The sequence below is a fragment of the Tachyglossus aculeatus genome, chromosome 20 (genome assembly GCF_015852505.1).
Source record: "Tachyglossus aculeatus isolate mTacAcu1 chromosome 20, mTacAcu1.pri, whole genome shotgun sequence".
NCBI lineage: Eukaryota > Metazoa > Chordata > Mammalia > Monotremata > Tachyglossidae > Tachyglossus > Tachyglossus aculeatus.
Window position 1 is genome coordinate 2,172,640 of NC_052085.1, and position 16,079 is coordinate 2,188,718.

General features: G+C 42.2%; 1 protein-coding gene across 2 annotated transcripts in view; it reads left to right on the forward strand.

Moving 5' to 3' along the window:
* Nucleotides 1–16,079, forward strand: part of CDK8 (cyclin dependent kinase 8) — a 92,459-nt gene that overhangs the window by 39,539 nt on the left and 36,841 nt on the right. For both annotated transcript variants that reach the window (XM_038761883.1, XM_038761881.1), the window contains exon 2: nucleotides 12,102–12,177. In XM_038761883.1, the coding sequence (XP_038617811.1) occupies nucleotides 12,102–12,177 (76 nt within the window). The remainder of the gene's footprint in view (nucleotides 1–12,101; nucleotides 12,178–16,079) is intronic.

Here is a 16,079-nt window from a genome sequence, read left to right on the forward strand (position 1 = left end):
CTTCTCTGTGCCTCAGTGACCTCATCTGTAAAATGGGGGATTGAGACTGTGAGCCCCACGTGGGACAACCTGATCACCTTGTAACCTCCCCAGTGCTTAGAACAGTGCTTTGCACATAGTAAGCGCTTAATACATGCCATCATTATTATTATTATCATCATCATCATCATCATCACCATTATTATTATTATTATTTCCACACACACGCCCCAGCCCTGGTTCCAGAGCCTGGAATAATAATAATAATGATGGTATTTGTTAAGCGCTTACTATGTGCCAAGGACTGTTCTAAGCTCTGGGGACTGTAGTGTAGCTGGGTGTTCCTCTTGGCCCTGAGGAGTGGCTGGTCGGGTCCCAGCGGCAGATCTGGGGCCAGAGCGGGGGTTCCGCCTGACAGCCAGGAATCCTGGAATCCAAGGCCGGGTGAGAGGCTCCTGGCACTTCCTCAGGGATCTGGGGCCAGCTGGGGCCACCTGTTTCTCCTCTGAATTTTTGAGCATGTTCAACTTTTCATTTCGGGGGCTTTTATGGGCCAGCATCGGAAGCTGCCCCCCACCCCACTGGCCCCGGCTCCCAAATGCCAACCCTTTTGAAACTGGACCCTTAAAATGTCCCACTCAAAGCCCCACCCCGGTCAGATTTAGTAAAGGACATTTCTCTTCACCTTGTGGAGCGTACAGTCCACCGTAAGGGTTTGTAGATAGGAACTGATCAATCTGCCAGAGTAAAGAATGAGAGTGGATTTAAATATTAGAACCAAATGAATGTAAGTAAACGTTAATCTGTGAGTGCCAAGGAGGCTCTCTGGATGACTGGGAAGCTGGGAAGATTCATCAGGGAGTGTACCCAAAGGAGATGATTGCTTAGGGGAGGGATGTGGCTTGGTCTTCCAAATGGGAGAACAAACAAGAGCAGTAAGTTTGAGGTTGAAGAATATCCTTTAGAAATGCCTGTTGATTAGCAATTAAGTAACAGTTGTGGCGGAAGTATGGCCACAGGCCAAACACCAGACAAACTTTTAGCGGAGACTGTATAAGCGATGATGGTGGTAAATTGAAACTCTGGTGCACAAAACACCCGTCACTCTAGAATTCCATTTGAGGCGTTCATGAGATTGAATAGTATCACATTATAATCCATTTTTTTTCCCTCTTTTCAAGGGGTCTGCTACTGAAGCTTCTTTCAGGGCTATTTTGTGTTTTGGTTCCAAAATGATAGGATTACAGTGGTTAGGCTAAAGCATTTGATCATGTTTAAATAGCCTCAGTTCTGCCATAACGCGTGTTTACAATGTGCATTTTCATTAGCATGCAGTTAGGGAATTAAGGAACATTCTTGTTCCTTGTCCGGGTGAATGAACTGTGTTCTTGACTTTCTTGCACGTAGGCGGTGTCTACGGTGTGAGTTTTCCTTAAGGTGGGGCTTCGCAAGCATCCAGCCCCCGCGTTCTAGAGGAACTGGGAGTTCATATACCTTAGATTTTAAAGATCCTAGCTACTGCTTCTAACTGGCCTGTGAAACTGCCTCTGTTTCCTGAAGTTATTTAAATCTAGGTAAGTGAAGCAGGGTACTCGCCTTTTAATTGGTAAGGTAGCTAGCTGCCTGCGGGAGAAATGAATATAATAAACTTTCCTGCTCTTTTTTAAAATGAAACACATTGTGCTGACTTGGAAGGGGATTATAGGGACAACAGTACACTTGTAAATTGCAATCCTGGCAATCCTACCTCTCCCTCCAGATGTTAGGAATGACGCGGCAATGCCAAGTGAACGCACGGCCACTGGAAAAACTGAAGATGATCCAGGGAGAGGGAGGTGTCTCATTGAGCAATTCTATGTGCTTATTGTTTATAACCCTTTTTTTCCACACTGTTTAAGCTTGTCTAAATAGCTTTCAAAAGTAAGCTTGAAAAATAAATTTGAAAAACTCTGTGCCAAAAATGCCCAGGTGGCGTTTCAAAATTCCCCCTTGACTGCTGGGTTTTGTGGGCTGTGGTGGTTAGAAGAGATTACTTTGATGTCTAGTTAATCGATCAATCAGTCATATTTACTGAGCACTTACTGTGTGCAGAGCACTTGGAGAGTACAGTATAACAGCAGGTTACTCTCATGGTCTTGAAATAGTCGTCCTTTACTTGCTATGCTTTTGCAATAAACACAAAAGTGTTTAGAAATCCCAGAAGTTCCAAAAAACACCCAAAACATCATGGCATAAATGGGGCTCTGTATCTGCTTGATAGATGTGAGAAAAGTAGCAGTTCCAGTCTCTCCTAGCCCTCCCAGGGAGTAGGATTTGGGACTGGGCCCTAATCCCGGCTCCACCACTTATCTGCTGTGGGACCTAGGGCAAGTCACTTCACTTCTCTGTGCCTCAGTGATCCTCATCTGTAAAATGGGGGTTAAGACTGTGAGCTCCATGTGAGTCTGGAATGTGTCCAACCTGATGAGTTTGTATCTACCCCAATGCTTAGTACGGTGCCTGCCACATAGTAAGCACTTAAATGCCATCCCCCCCCCCAAAAAAAACCACAAAAAAAAACAAAATTGGGGTCTTTTAGTTTGCCCAAATATCCCCCTCTCTTCTGCCACAGACTTTTCAAAAGTTGCATTGACCAAAGGGGCCCCAGTCTAAATTGGGGGTGGGGTGATACCCGCTAGAACAGTAAGAATGCAGTCAAAACAACAAGAGACAGGGTAGAATTTAGCCAATCAGAAATGTCACCTGCCGAAACAGGTAAGAGTTATTCAGACGCACCGCCTTCGGGCACCTCACTATTTAAAGCAAGAGCAGCCTTGCATGCTGGTGTGTGCTAAAGGGCCGCTTGGGGCCCCAAGGCATGGCATTTTGCCCTACCCTTTCCTTCAGGGGTGGGGCTCGGTGCCAGGCAATATTGGGCAGAAGGCGCTTAGTACAGTGCTCTGCACATAGTAAGCGCTCAATAAATACGATTGATGATGATGATGGTGGTGGTTGCATTTCCAGCTACCAGGGGGTTAGATGCACACTTGGACACTTAGCAATCTTCCAGAACTTGTTTGGGTGCCATCAGGGATATCAATCAAGGATATTTATTGAGCGCTTACTGTGTGCAGAGCACAGTAGAGTTGGTAGACACAATCCTTACCCACAACGAGTTGAGGGAGTAAAATAGATGAGAGATAGGGGAAATGGCAGACTCAGTAAATGGTAAATATGATTGATGATGGTATTGTGTGTTTACCTTGCGCTAAGTGCTTGGGGGAATTCAGGAGTCCTTGTGTTCTGTAAGTGAGTCTCCCTCCTTTGTGTTTTCCTTTTCCAGTTCTTTTTAGGCTATTTGGAGCAGATTTCTTGAAAGGCAGATATTTTCTTTTCTCCTCCAATTTCCTGCTCTTTCCATTAATTGGTCCTTATTGAGGTGGGCTGCCAGTTTGCACCAAGCTCTCAAATTTTGTGTCGTCTGGATTTACATTTTTTTTAAAAAAAGAGGAAACATTCTTCCTGCACAATGGCCATATGCTGGTCTTAATCCAAATTGTAAATCCCAGAAATATGTTTATAGCAGAAATATTACTAGGCCATTAACTAAAGCAGCATGAGTGGGCATTGTTACAGTAACAAGGAGTTAAATACCAGATACCCATCTGGCTAAGGAATTCAGATTTGCAGTGTCCTTCTGTTCTGCACTTTTTGGTTCCACAAAGATATGCTTTCTTCCCTGATACCATGTAATTACTTTAAGCCTTATCAATAAATCTCTTTAATTGAATTCCGGTTCATATAGGAACTCTTCTTGGGAGCACAAGGTCCACAACACATTCATGAGTTGTTTTTTTCTAAGCCGCCACACAGTTCTGTATTCTCTATTTAGAAATGCTAAATGATTTCATCCAAACAATCAAGGACAAATGATTTCAGAAGCAGTTCCTTGCTTGGAAGTTTTACTTTAACTGTCCGCATGACTGAGCCGTGAGTATTTTTTTTAGTCTTAAAGGAGTCAGTCTGTGTATTCTCCTCTCCCACTTCTCCTGGGCCCTTTTTGAGACTTGCCTATTCAGTGCACCCTCTTTTTATCCTTCTGGTGGTAGGCACAAACGAACCTGTGTGCTGAAGGAAAATTCCGACTAGGCTAGGGCCCTGCACCCTCCACGCCTTTTCAACATCCTTTTTAACATTTTTAATGCTTTTCTGATCATTTGTCATTTAAGCACTTCCTATCTAGGCTGAAAAGACTTTTTTTGGTGAAGTCATTGTGCAAATGCAAGTAGGATGGGAGACAGGAGGGAAGGAAAAGGGCTTTATTTATATACTCTAGAAATGGAATGTTTTTTTAAAATTGGGCTTCATATGAAAGCCTATACTTCTGCTTATTCTGAATTTCTGAATAAAAAAGGCATGTGTAAGCAGAGCTATTCAAAGTGTAGGAGAATTCAACACTATGTGAGACAAAGAAATAGTGTGTCTTGTGCTTCGGAATCAAACAAGTTGGCTTTCAGGCCCGGGCACCATCCCAGGGGAATTAGAAGTATGGAGATGTTGTTCAGTGATGGGTTCAAATTTTCTAGGCCTTTGCTATGCTCTTTTCAAATGCCACAGTCTAACTACATGTGAGACGAAGTTGAGCAGTAGTGCCTGTTGTCTCCAAGGCAGGCTGTGCTCCCTTGGCAGAATTTTGAAATTTTTAAAAAAGGGAAGAAAAGAAAAGAGGCAGCATCTTGGATATAGGACAAGAAATCTGAAATTGGTGCCATATGATGAAAAAAGGACCTAGAAAGTAAAAACCTGGCAACTGTTTAGTGTGAATTGACCAAGTACTACCTAAATGCAAACTATAATTTCAAGGAACAGAAGCCTCAGCTTTGACTGTAAAATTTAACTAGTCACAGGGTATGCAGTCAACTTTTAGTTATTCAAGGGTTAATTATCCACTTTCCTGGGTTCTCCCTACTTTCTGTGTTTTGTTTATCTCACTGCTTGTTAATTCTTCCACTAGAGGACATGACAAGGAACATAGAGAAGAATCAAATAGATACTCGACAAATATTAAGCTGAATTAAAAGCAGGGGAAAACAAATTAATCAATTGTTGCTACTTGTGCAAACGAAGTCTGAAGTTAATGGCTGAAATAAATTTTTGAAGATCATTTCAAGATTTTAGTTGTCTACACTAGCAATGTGGATAAAGTATGGGCCTGGGAGCCAGAAGGCCTGGGTTCGAATCCTAGCTCCTCCATGGGTTCTAATCCCAGCTCTGCCACTTGCCCATTGTGTGACCTTAAGCAAATCACTAAATTCTTTGTGCCTCAGTTTCCTCAACTAACCTTTTCCTCCTCCTACTTAGACTCTGAGCCCCCTGTGAGACAGAGAATGTATCCAGCCTGATTAACTTGTATATGCCCCAGTGCTTAGAACAGTGCTTGACAGCTGAGGAAGCACTTAACAAAGACCATAAAAAAATTAACATGGATAATTGAGAGACTAAACCTTTAAGTTCTCGAAATTCAAAGCTGTTCTAGATGGTAAATAATATTTCAGATCATCTAGTTCACCCCTTTGCAGCCACTGATTCCTCCACATTTTATCCAGGACAATATTTTTAGGTCCCAGAGTAGAATGCTGTAATGATTCTAGGTTAAATGTGGTAGCAAAGCATCTGGGCGAGAGCTCTGGAACGCACCTGCTACATAGCACTGGAGAATGTACGGTTCTGCAGGAATAGTTGCTATTTTGCTCGACAGGCTACTTCATATGAACAGTAGCCCCCTAAACCACCGGTCTTTTTTGAGGCTGACGCATTTGATTCCTTTAAATTTTAATTCCTAGATCACACACAGGTAGCTATTGCCCTTCACCATCAATATTCATTTTTGAGGTATTAAGATTATTTTCTTGCTATTTCATTATTTTACTCATATTTTTAAGCTCGCCTTGTCCATTTGCAATTGTTTCTTTCCTTGAAGCTTTCAGTAAAGCAGGGAATCGTCAGAGACAGAGACTAAGCAGCAATTGCTTTCCTCCATTCTCAGGAAGGGTTTGGGTTTCCGGGGTTCCAGTCAGATCATTGCGGTCGATGTCATAGGAGACGTTTTTGAAGACATTCAAAGGAAAAATATGGGTGACATACCATCGACTGAGTGAAGTGGCATAATCTGATCCATGTTACAGAGTAATTGATAATGACAGCAAGTCACTTTCTTCTTTCCCTTTGTAACGCAAGTAGCTTCTTTGGCCTCTTGGGATAAAGGCTATCCCATTGCCCTTCTCTCCCCAGACAGTCAGTAAATGTATTTATTGAGAAGCTACAGTATGCAGAATATTGTACTAAATGCTAGGTTGTGTAATAGAATTAATGGTTATGATCTTTGCCCTTAAAGAACTTCTAGAGTCTCTTACAAAAAGCAAGAAGCCACCTGACTAAAAGCTTCTGCATTCTTTAATGCTGTAAAAGAGCCATTGAGTAGTATTAGTTGGGGTTAGTGTTTTCTGGAACTCCACATTTTGATTTTACCAGGGAGTGAATCCTAAGGAGGCATCTTCTGTTTTCATTGGAGAATGAAATAATCTGATCTTTTTTGCATCCACTTTTTCTACTAGATGGTTTGGGGATAGTAGTCAAAATTCCAAAGCAGCTTTTTCCACTGCATATTGTATTTTGTGGTAAATCTGGTTCTGATATTCAGTGACATTTTCGCCTTTGGAGTGGACTGTTTTGCATTTCCTGATGGCATTAGGCCATTCTTCTAACAGGGAGCAATTTGTACTGTAGAAAAATCATGAGCATATTAGTAAACCTCTTTTATCTCTTGTTCAGACTTTTCATTTGGTCAAGGGATCAGCTTAAGGTAAAAAAAATAAATCTCAAAATAGAGCTTGACCCTTGGGATTTTTCTTTTATTTTTCTATCTTTTACCCTTCTACATTTCCATTGTTCTGGAGCACTTACATGGTTCAGGAGAGTTGAGTCAGGGTAGAAATTTAAGCTCTCTCTATTCAGTACAAACAATTCCTGAGCAGGCACCAGTAGTATATTAAATTATTATTCTTTTAAATGGAAGTAACCTTTGAAACGCATAGCCTGGTCCCTTGAATATTCAGACATTCATTGTCAAAACATATGCTTCATTCTCAGATAACTTTTGGGGGAGTACTTTAATCATTGGTAGAGGTGAATAATCTTCCAAATGCCTTAAAGGGGGTCCTAAACTTTCTGTAGTTCAGAAATGTCGGTGCCAACTGGGAGCATATAAGAGTAATATATATATATTTGAAGTACTTAAGCCCTTACTGATTGTCAAGCACATGTACTAAGTGCTGAGGTAGATACAAGACAGTCAGGTCAGATAAAGTCCCTGTCCTAGCTTGTTGCTGGTTGTTTTTTTCTTTCTCAGGTGCTTAGTACATTGGTCTTCACCCAGTAAGTGCTCAGTAAATAGCTGGAATGAATGAACATGGGGTTATTTTACTTGTACATATCCTATTTATTTTATTTTGTTAATATGTTTGGTTTTGTTCTCTGTCTCCCCCTTCTAGACTGTGAGCCCACTGTTGGGTAGGACTGTCTCTATATGTTGCCAACTTGTACTTCCCAAGCGCTTAGTACAGTGCTCTGCACACAGTAAGCGCTCAATAAATTTGATTGATTGATTGATTCACAGTCTTAAGTAGGAGGGACACCCATTTTACAGATGTGGAAACTGAGGCACTGAGAAGGTAAGCAACTTGTCCAAGGTCACACAGCAAGGAAGTGGCAGAGCCGGGACTAGAACCTAGATCCTCTGATTCTCAGGCCTGTGCTCTTTCCACTAAGCCATCCTGCTCTACTGTATCCCAAAGAAGCATCACCCCCTCCTCTTCTCTCCCCCTTTCTTCTTCCCCACTTTCCTTCCCAGTTTGGAGGCTGAGCCAGTGGGAAGCTGAAGGAAAATAACTAGTAGGAAGCTCCTCTCTCTTTTCTTGTCTTTCCTTCCACATAAGATCCCAGTTATGGGAGACTCTTAGTTGTCACAGTTTCCGCCTCTCCCAGTGTTACCATTAAGCCATCTCCCCATCGTTCATCTTGGGAGTGTGCCATTGGTGTCGCCGGTGTGGAGAATTATTGCCGAATCAGATTATTATCACTACTATTGAGTTCCTAGAAATAGTCGTTTCCGTGAGCACTTCACTACTAGTAATGTATGTGCCATATTTCAAACCGCATTAGAAGGTGCTCTGATTGATGTAGTTAGAAGACAGTTATCCTTCAAATCCAGATTCCTGAGGTCTCCTTAAATCCCTTAAGGATCCAGGAAAATTTGGGCAAAGATCTGCCACATGGTCGTGCCAAGCTTTTACCAGCAATTCTTGAGATCCATTCTCTAATCAGATCAATCAAATCTCCAGCATTTCTTAGTCAGACACGTCAAAGTGAGAAGCAGTGGGGCTCAGTGGAAAGAGCACGGCCTTTGGACTCAGAGTTCATGGGTTCAAATCCCGGCTCCGCCAGTTGTCAGCTGTGTGACTTTGGGCAAGTCACTTCACTTCTCTGGGCCTCAGTTACCTCATCTGTAAAATGGGGATTAAGACTGTGAGCCCCCCGTGGGACAACCTGATCACCTTGTAACCTCCCCAGCACTAGAACAGTGCTTTGCACTTAGTAAGCGCTTAACAAGTACCATCATTATTATCAAAGGGTTATAAGACCCCAGAGTGGAAAAGTAGACTTTCCCTCACTGATTAATTCAGACTTCTCCAATTGAGAAAAGTACCCGTTTTCGACTTGGCCTGTTGCTTGGTGGTGGCTACTGCAAAAATAGGAAAATGGCAAATAGCCAGGAAACCGATGCCCCAAAGTTCAGTTTCCCACTGTCGTGGGGAGCTGGTTTTTGTGTAAGGCTCAAGAGTGATTGATAAAGTTATAAACAGGAGATGTGTGATTATGGTTTTTCAGAAGGAAAGGTTAGGGATGGTAGAAAGTAATCCTTATAAATGTGATTGTCAGCATCCCACCCTTCCTTCAAACATCCTTTCACATCACTGTCAGAAAAACAGTACTGCTGTAGAAGGACCAGCCATCGATGTGATCCAGCGGCATTTCTTAATTAGTCTTCTTTTTCACCTTCCCTTCAGGTTTTAAAAAACAAATCATAGCCTAAACTAACTATGAGAAATGCAGTTAGAGCTTTCATTTTTAAACTGGGAAAAGAATTGAATTTCCCCATTCATTTCAGGGTACTTTTCTCAATTGTAGAAGGGATATTTCTTTGAAAATTCTTAACGTTTTCCTTGTTCCCAGTCTAATTAAAAAAAACAAACAATATTTACAAGGCAAAGTGCTGTGGTCTGGCAGATAGTCTTAACTGTGGCCACTTCATTATGGAAGAAGCTTTGGCATCAATGACAGAAATATACGGCCCCCTGGTGAAGATACAGTGGATCTAATTGGTTTGGGCAGTATTGCGATTGGGAGAAAACTAATTCAAGCAGGCATTATTCCTTCTTTCGCCTGCAACCCCAAATTCATTTAGTAACTTGTTTAGGCTGAGGCTGAACCACCTATCCTTCAGATTTTTGTTGACTAATGTACACGCGCTCCAATTCATGCTGATTCTTGTCTTCCTAGTTTAGAAGATGCGAAAGAAATTTTCTTCCAGTCCTCCTGGGTCCTGGGTGTTTTCCACTTGAATCGGGATTCTGTTCAGTTTGAACCAAGTGTCCCTCCCCAAAAGGGACTGAAAGGTTTCCGTCATGTCCGTTAACTGTCCAGGAAGCTGTCCTGGGGGTGGGATTAACAATAATAATAATAGTATCTGTTAAGCGCTTACTACGTGCCAGGCACTGTTCTAACCACTGGGGTAGATGCAAGTTAGATTGGATACAATCTCTGTCCCACATGGGGCTCACACTCTTATCCCCATTTTACAGATGAGGTAACTAAGGTACAGAGAAGTTGTGACTAGCCCAAGGTCACACAGCAGACGTGTGGCAGAGCCGGGGTAAGAACCCAGGAAAACATGTGGCTGTGGGTTAGGAAGAATCCTGGAGCCTCCCGGGGAAGCCTTCAAGAAGGCTGAGCATCCCAGCCCACCCTCTGGGGCCCTGCTGACACTGTCAGCATTCTGCTGAGGCACAGAAAAGAGAACCGCCTCTCTCCCCACTGTACCTTTCATTTATTCATTCGTTCAGTCAGATGTATTGAGTGCTTACTGTGTGCAAAGCACTCGGTAAAACAGAACAACAAACACACATTCCCTGCGCACAACAAACTCACAGTCTAGAAGGGGAGACAGACATTAATATACAGAAATAAATGAATTAAAGATATATACCTCTGTTCTTTGCGCAGCTCAATGTGTGGGCACAACCTCCCAGTAGTGAAATAAATATGTACCGTTCTCTGGACTTCTCAGAAGGTGGTGTATTCATTTCTTGAACTGCCTCTACTTTTGGATGCCCCAGAGCGTACAATCTGGAGTACACAGAGGCCTGGCCAATACAGGCCAGATCCACTTATAATGTCGTGGTTTACTGGTCATTTGAAGGAGAATCTGATTTTAGAACAGCTTTTCTCCCATGTTCCCTAGACAATTGCCCCTTACTGTGTTTCACTTGGTTCTGTGTAGCTGTGGCCACAGAAAACACTTCTGAAGAACAATAGACTTAAAGCAGAGGAAAACTGTAGGGTTCTACTTTGTGGGTGTGTTTGCTTTGGAAGTTCCTGAATCAGAGGACAGGTAGAGAAGGGCCTGGCCTTTGCTGCCCTTGGATTTTACTAGAAGGAAGACCACCCCGGGGGGGTGGCGGGGTGGGAAATAGACTTGGGGTGGGAGTGGTGGGGAGGGGAGAGAAAGATGTTGGCAGATAAGAATATTCTCCCCTCTCCCCTTTCTAGCTTTAGTGCCAAATTACAGCTGAAGCATAACTCCTTTGTGTTTCCGTGGCAAGGAGAGTTCAGTCATTCAGAGTCGAGGTGATTTTTGAATAGGGTCTTAATCAACTTAAAATAATCACTGTACTACAGAGTCAAATTCAGTGGAGTAATTGGCATCTGGGTGGGAGTAACCCGGAGCCGGCTGGCAGCATTTTGTGACGGTGTCCTGCAGCACCTGGTCCGATTCTGGCCGATTTTGCCCAAAAGTAGAGGTTTCTGCATGGTACCTTGACGTGGGAATCGGCAGAAAACAGCGGGGTAGGGAAGAAGGCGAGTAGGGTCCAGGTGGGAAGCTCTGCGCTAGGGAGAAGGGGAATCTAGTTTTTAATAGGGGCAGCTGGTTGCAGAAAGGTATGGTAACTACATAAGGGAATGCCACCAAATGTCTTTGGAGAAAACACATTTAGACCAACTGCGTATGGCCCCAGGAGACCGGTTGATTCCCTCACAGTTGCTCCCGGGAAAAAGCCACCCGGATCTCTTGTCTTTGGGCCAATCCAGTGGTAGGGGAAGGGCAGGCAGGAATATTGGACTGCCTTGACTTTATTTGCAGTGCCCTACTAAGCTACAGGAGGATCCCTTGAAATGCCAAGGTGGGTTTTTTTGGTATTTGTTAATGAATTAGTGGTACTTACTGAACGCTTACTGTATGCGGAGCATTGTTCTAAACATTTGGGACAGTACACTACAACAGAGTTGATAGACGTATTCCCTGCCCTCTAGGAGCTTACATTCTAGAGCTGGAGACAGACATTAATATAAATAAATCATTGATATGTTAAGGGCTTATTATGTGCCAGGCATTGTACTAAGCGCCGGGGTAGATGCAAGCTTATCAGGTTGGATACAGTCCAGATCCCACTTGGGGCTCACAATCTTAACCCTGATTTTACAGGTGAGGTAACGGAGGGGCAGAGAAGTTCAAGTGACTTGCCCAGGGTCACACAACAGACCAGCAGTGGAGTCGGGATTAGAACCCAGGTCCTTTTGACCTCTAGGTCACACCGCTTCTCAATTTGTAATTGAGCAAGCAAGTTATAATAATTAGCTGGACATGGGTCTGGGTAGGATTCGAGAGGATACATTTCCTAATAAAAGGGAAGGTGACCAACCTCTGGAGAGCCTGATGCAATGTTTTCCGTGTGAGTTTTAACTGCATATATTTAGTTTTTAGAAAATGAATGATATTTTGGATTCACAAATTTTTTTCTTTCCAGGAAAGATGATAAAGACTATGCTTTAAAACAAATAGAAGGTACTGGGATTTCTATGTCAGCATGCAGAGAAATAGCGGTAAGTTTTGTTCTTTTTTAATTAGCAATTTGATTTAGATAATGAAAGTGCTTTTGCAGGCAGTACTTTAGCAAGCGTCTTAATATGAAATTTACTGGTAATTTGGGGGTGTAAAGAAAGCTAGAATTCAGCAAGTCTCTGAATTTATTACACTGTGAAATTAGCATAGTATTGCATTTAGTGAATACCAAAATTTCAATTATTGTTCCAGGTATGCTGAAGACCCTGATAACATGAACTGTGATGAGAATTGAAACCTAAAGCTGCACTGTTTGTTTTTACAATATTTATCTTTTCATTCGTGTGTGCACAGAAAAATACAGCTGTGTTTTTTTCTCCTGTTTAAACCTTTAAATTAGGAGCAGTAAAATGCTTTTTGATCCTGAGAGGAAAGTGTCCTTCCTATTAATACTGTATGTTTCAGGGTGCCCATCCATTCAACACAAAACATTTGGTCTGGTCTTTGGCTTTTATATCATGATCCTAGTTCCTTGCATTTTAAGAAATGCAACTTTGAATTTACCATCTGGATTAACTCAAAGCATTCTAGTCTGGGAGGTGTAATCTTTTTCTCTGTTCTATCTAGCTTGGCTACTTCCTCCCACAGATATGTTACGTTGTAGAGAACTTTGCCAGTTTTAGCTCCATCTCATGTATTCAGTACTAAGCATGTTCTCAGGGTGATTAATTTGTCTTTCATAAATTGGATGTGTTATCTCGGGTTTTTAACTCTCTTCCAATATTTTTTCACTTTAAAATATTTTGTTTCGGGAGGAAGATTCTGGTGAATGAAGAATGTCTGAATACAGGAATGGGTTGTATAGGGCATAAGAGAGGAGAGGAGATGTTTACATATTTAATATGTTATTCCTTAGTCACAGGAATGAAGCAAATTAAGCTGTTTTTGGTCAACTCCTCATATTCCTCATACTCAAAACCAGAAGCAGCAGGGGCTTCTGGAGCAGCCTCCTGAAACACTGGTACCCAGGGCGGCCAGTTCCAAACGGCCCAAGAAGCTGGGTGTAAATCAGCCCAGACCTTGGGCCACCAGTTGATATGCCTCTCAAGCATCATTTAATCCAAAAATGAGTCCCTTAACAGTCCTTGGTTGTTTGTCCATTTAAAGTTTCATGTCACACTAGACTTTGGTTGGAGGAAAACTCTCCCAAGCGCTTTGTTCAGGGCTCTGCATGTAGTAAGCACACAGTAAATTTGATTGATTGAACCAAATGTTTTTCAGCAAGTGGTGTTTCCTATTCTAAGGTTAGTACACAGCTTGATGGAACATCATCCACAAACAATAATTTGATGTGGGGGTACTTAAAATCATGCTGTATTTTATTAGGATGATGGCAGACTTCTCTGGATGCCCTTAAAACTTGTGTAGATCTTCACCTGTCTGGAATGGTTAGCTTGGATGGGGTGTGTGGACTAAATTACCCTCTGCCCAAAAGGTGTATTATTTTGTAATTACAGCAGTTCATTGGCTAATCCGTTACAATAGGGCTTTGGAGGGGTTTCCCTGAATTGGGTACCGTTGGTCAATTTTTACTTTGAGCTGAATGATCAAATAGAAAGCGGATGGATAAAGTTTTCCCACCTATCATCACTATTCCCAGTACTTCCATTTTACACAGTATTCTTTTGAATTGGTATATTTTTTTATGTCATTAGCATGTTTTTCTTCTCCCCTCTTGGAATGTAAACTCTTAAGAATAGGGCCATATTCCCTGTAAGAGTTTAATCAGTGCTTGGTCACAGAGTGACTAAGAGAGGGCACCCATCTGAAAGTTGGGTTGCTAACACCTGGGTGAATGGGAATAAAATAGGAGCTTGTTGGGATCCTTTTGAAGGTCTTTAAGCCCTCAGGTAAAATTTTAGGTGATGAAAGATAGAAAAAGAGGTACAAAAAATAGAATCAAGTTCAGCAGGGAAAGAACAAGACAGTGTGTTCAGGGAAAAAGATGGGAAAAGGATGATTTCATGTAAATGGCAAGCAGATCCTTTGATCATAGTGGACCACAAGCTCAGCACGAGCCGCCCCATAAATACTATTCATTTTACAAACACTTTCCTGGTTCTTCTCCTCTTCTTTTCCCCACTTTACCCCTTAGCCCCCAAAAGCAAAGAGTAGCTGGTAAGTGTACGACTAAGGGGAGGATCTAGAAGTAGATAATGCTCCCATTTGTTCCTCGTTGGTCTGCCTCTGACTCCGAATTCAGATCTAGACAAAATATCGAAAAGAACACTAAGATCTTAGAAAACTTTCCTGGGAGAGCAATTCACATATGGCTGGGGCAAATATAGCTGAGTAGAAAAAGGCAAAAGGAAGGAATTTTTTTATCCTGAAAAGAAGCCAGAGAAATGATTTAATAGTCCAGTCCATTCTCAGTTTAAAGAAACAGCAGTGTGAATTTTTCAATTCAAAGACCTAAAGAAAGAGTGTATGTGGGTGTGTTCCTGAATGGACCTGAAACTAGTTTAGTAAAGTTAACCAACACAAATCTAGGGTCTCTAAATCAATCAATAAATCAATCAATTGTATTTATTGAGCGCTTACTGTGTGCAGAGCACTGTACTAAGCACTTGGGAAGTACAAGTTGGCAACATATAGAGGCAGTCCCTACCCAACAGTGGGCTCACAGTCTAAAAGGGGGAGACAGACAACAAAACAAAACATATTAACAAAATAAAATAAAATTAAAACTCAATGGATTATAGAACCAATTAGTTTTTGTAGAGGAAAAAATTTTAATTAATTTTTATCTTCAACCTAAACTGAGAGTTCTTCTGTTAAGATAATATACTTCTATAAGCAGACATAGTAGATGAACTGAGCTTTTGTTGTACGTTGAATAAACTGGAAATCTGCTTTTAATTTTTTTTAAGACCGACAGAGAAACAAACGTCCCTTCCTAGCTCATTGGTAGCGTTGTACAGAGACTAGCCATTAGATGATAAGATGTTCCACACACAATAAGCGCTCAATAAATAAGATTGAATGAATAAGATCCTTGAGAGCAGAGTCTGGAACTGCTTCTTCTGTTGTATTCTTCTAAGCACTTATAGTGCTCTGCGCATCGTAGATGCTAAGGAAATGTCATGATCAGTTGCAATACACTAAGTGGGATTCTGCATCGCCACATTTCCCTCCGTATTCTCTCAGGTAAAGATCTTTAGGAAAAGAAAGACGGCTATATCATATGGGACAAGCTTTATGTTCCAGATGTCAGAGTGAAGGAAATGAGTATCCTGTGAATTCAGAGTAAGAGGGGCCGTGCTAAATCTGGTGGTATCAGAATTTAATGATATTTTGCCTTCCAACCTTCTATATTAGCACAATTAAGGTTATTCGTTCTAAGAAACTTCGGTCCTTGGGTCAGGGTGCGCCAAGGAGCAGCAGATGGGCCTGGAAGGGAGGGAGAGAGCCCAGGGAAACCTGGAGGAGATGCGTCAGGTACTGGATGAGGGGAAGAGACCCAGATGAGAAGCAGCGTGGCCTAGTGGAAAGACCACTGGCCTGGGCGTTGGAGCACCTGAGTTCTAATCTCTGCTCTGCCAGTTGCTTGCTGTGTGACCTTGAGTAAGTCGCTTAACTTCTGTGCCTGTTTCCTCAACTGTAAAATGGGGATTAAACCCCGTTCTTCCTCCTACTGAAACTCGAAGCCCCGTGCGGGACAGGGACTGTGTCCCTCGTAATTAACTTGTACCAACCCCAGTGCTCAGAACAATGTTTGACACATAGTAACAAATACCATAAAGAGGGAGAGAGACAGACACAACAGGGTGTGGGGAGGCTTGCAGTGCTCGTGCCCCACGAACCCTGCCGGGACTGTCACCCTCATATGGTGGTATCAGAATTTAATGATATTTTGCTTTCCAACCTTCTATATTAGCACAGT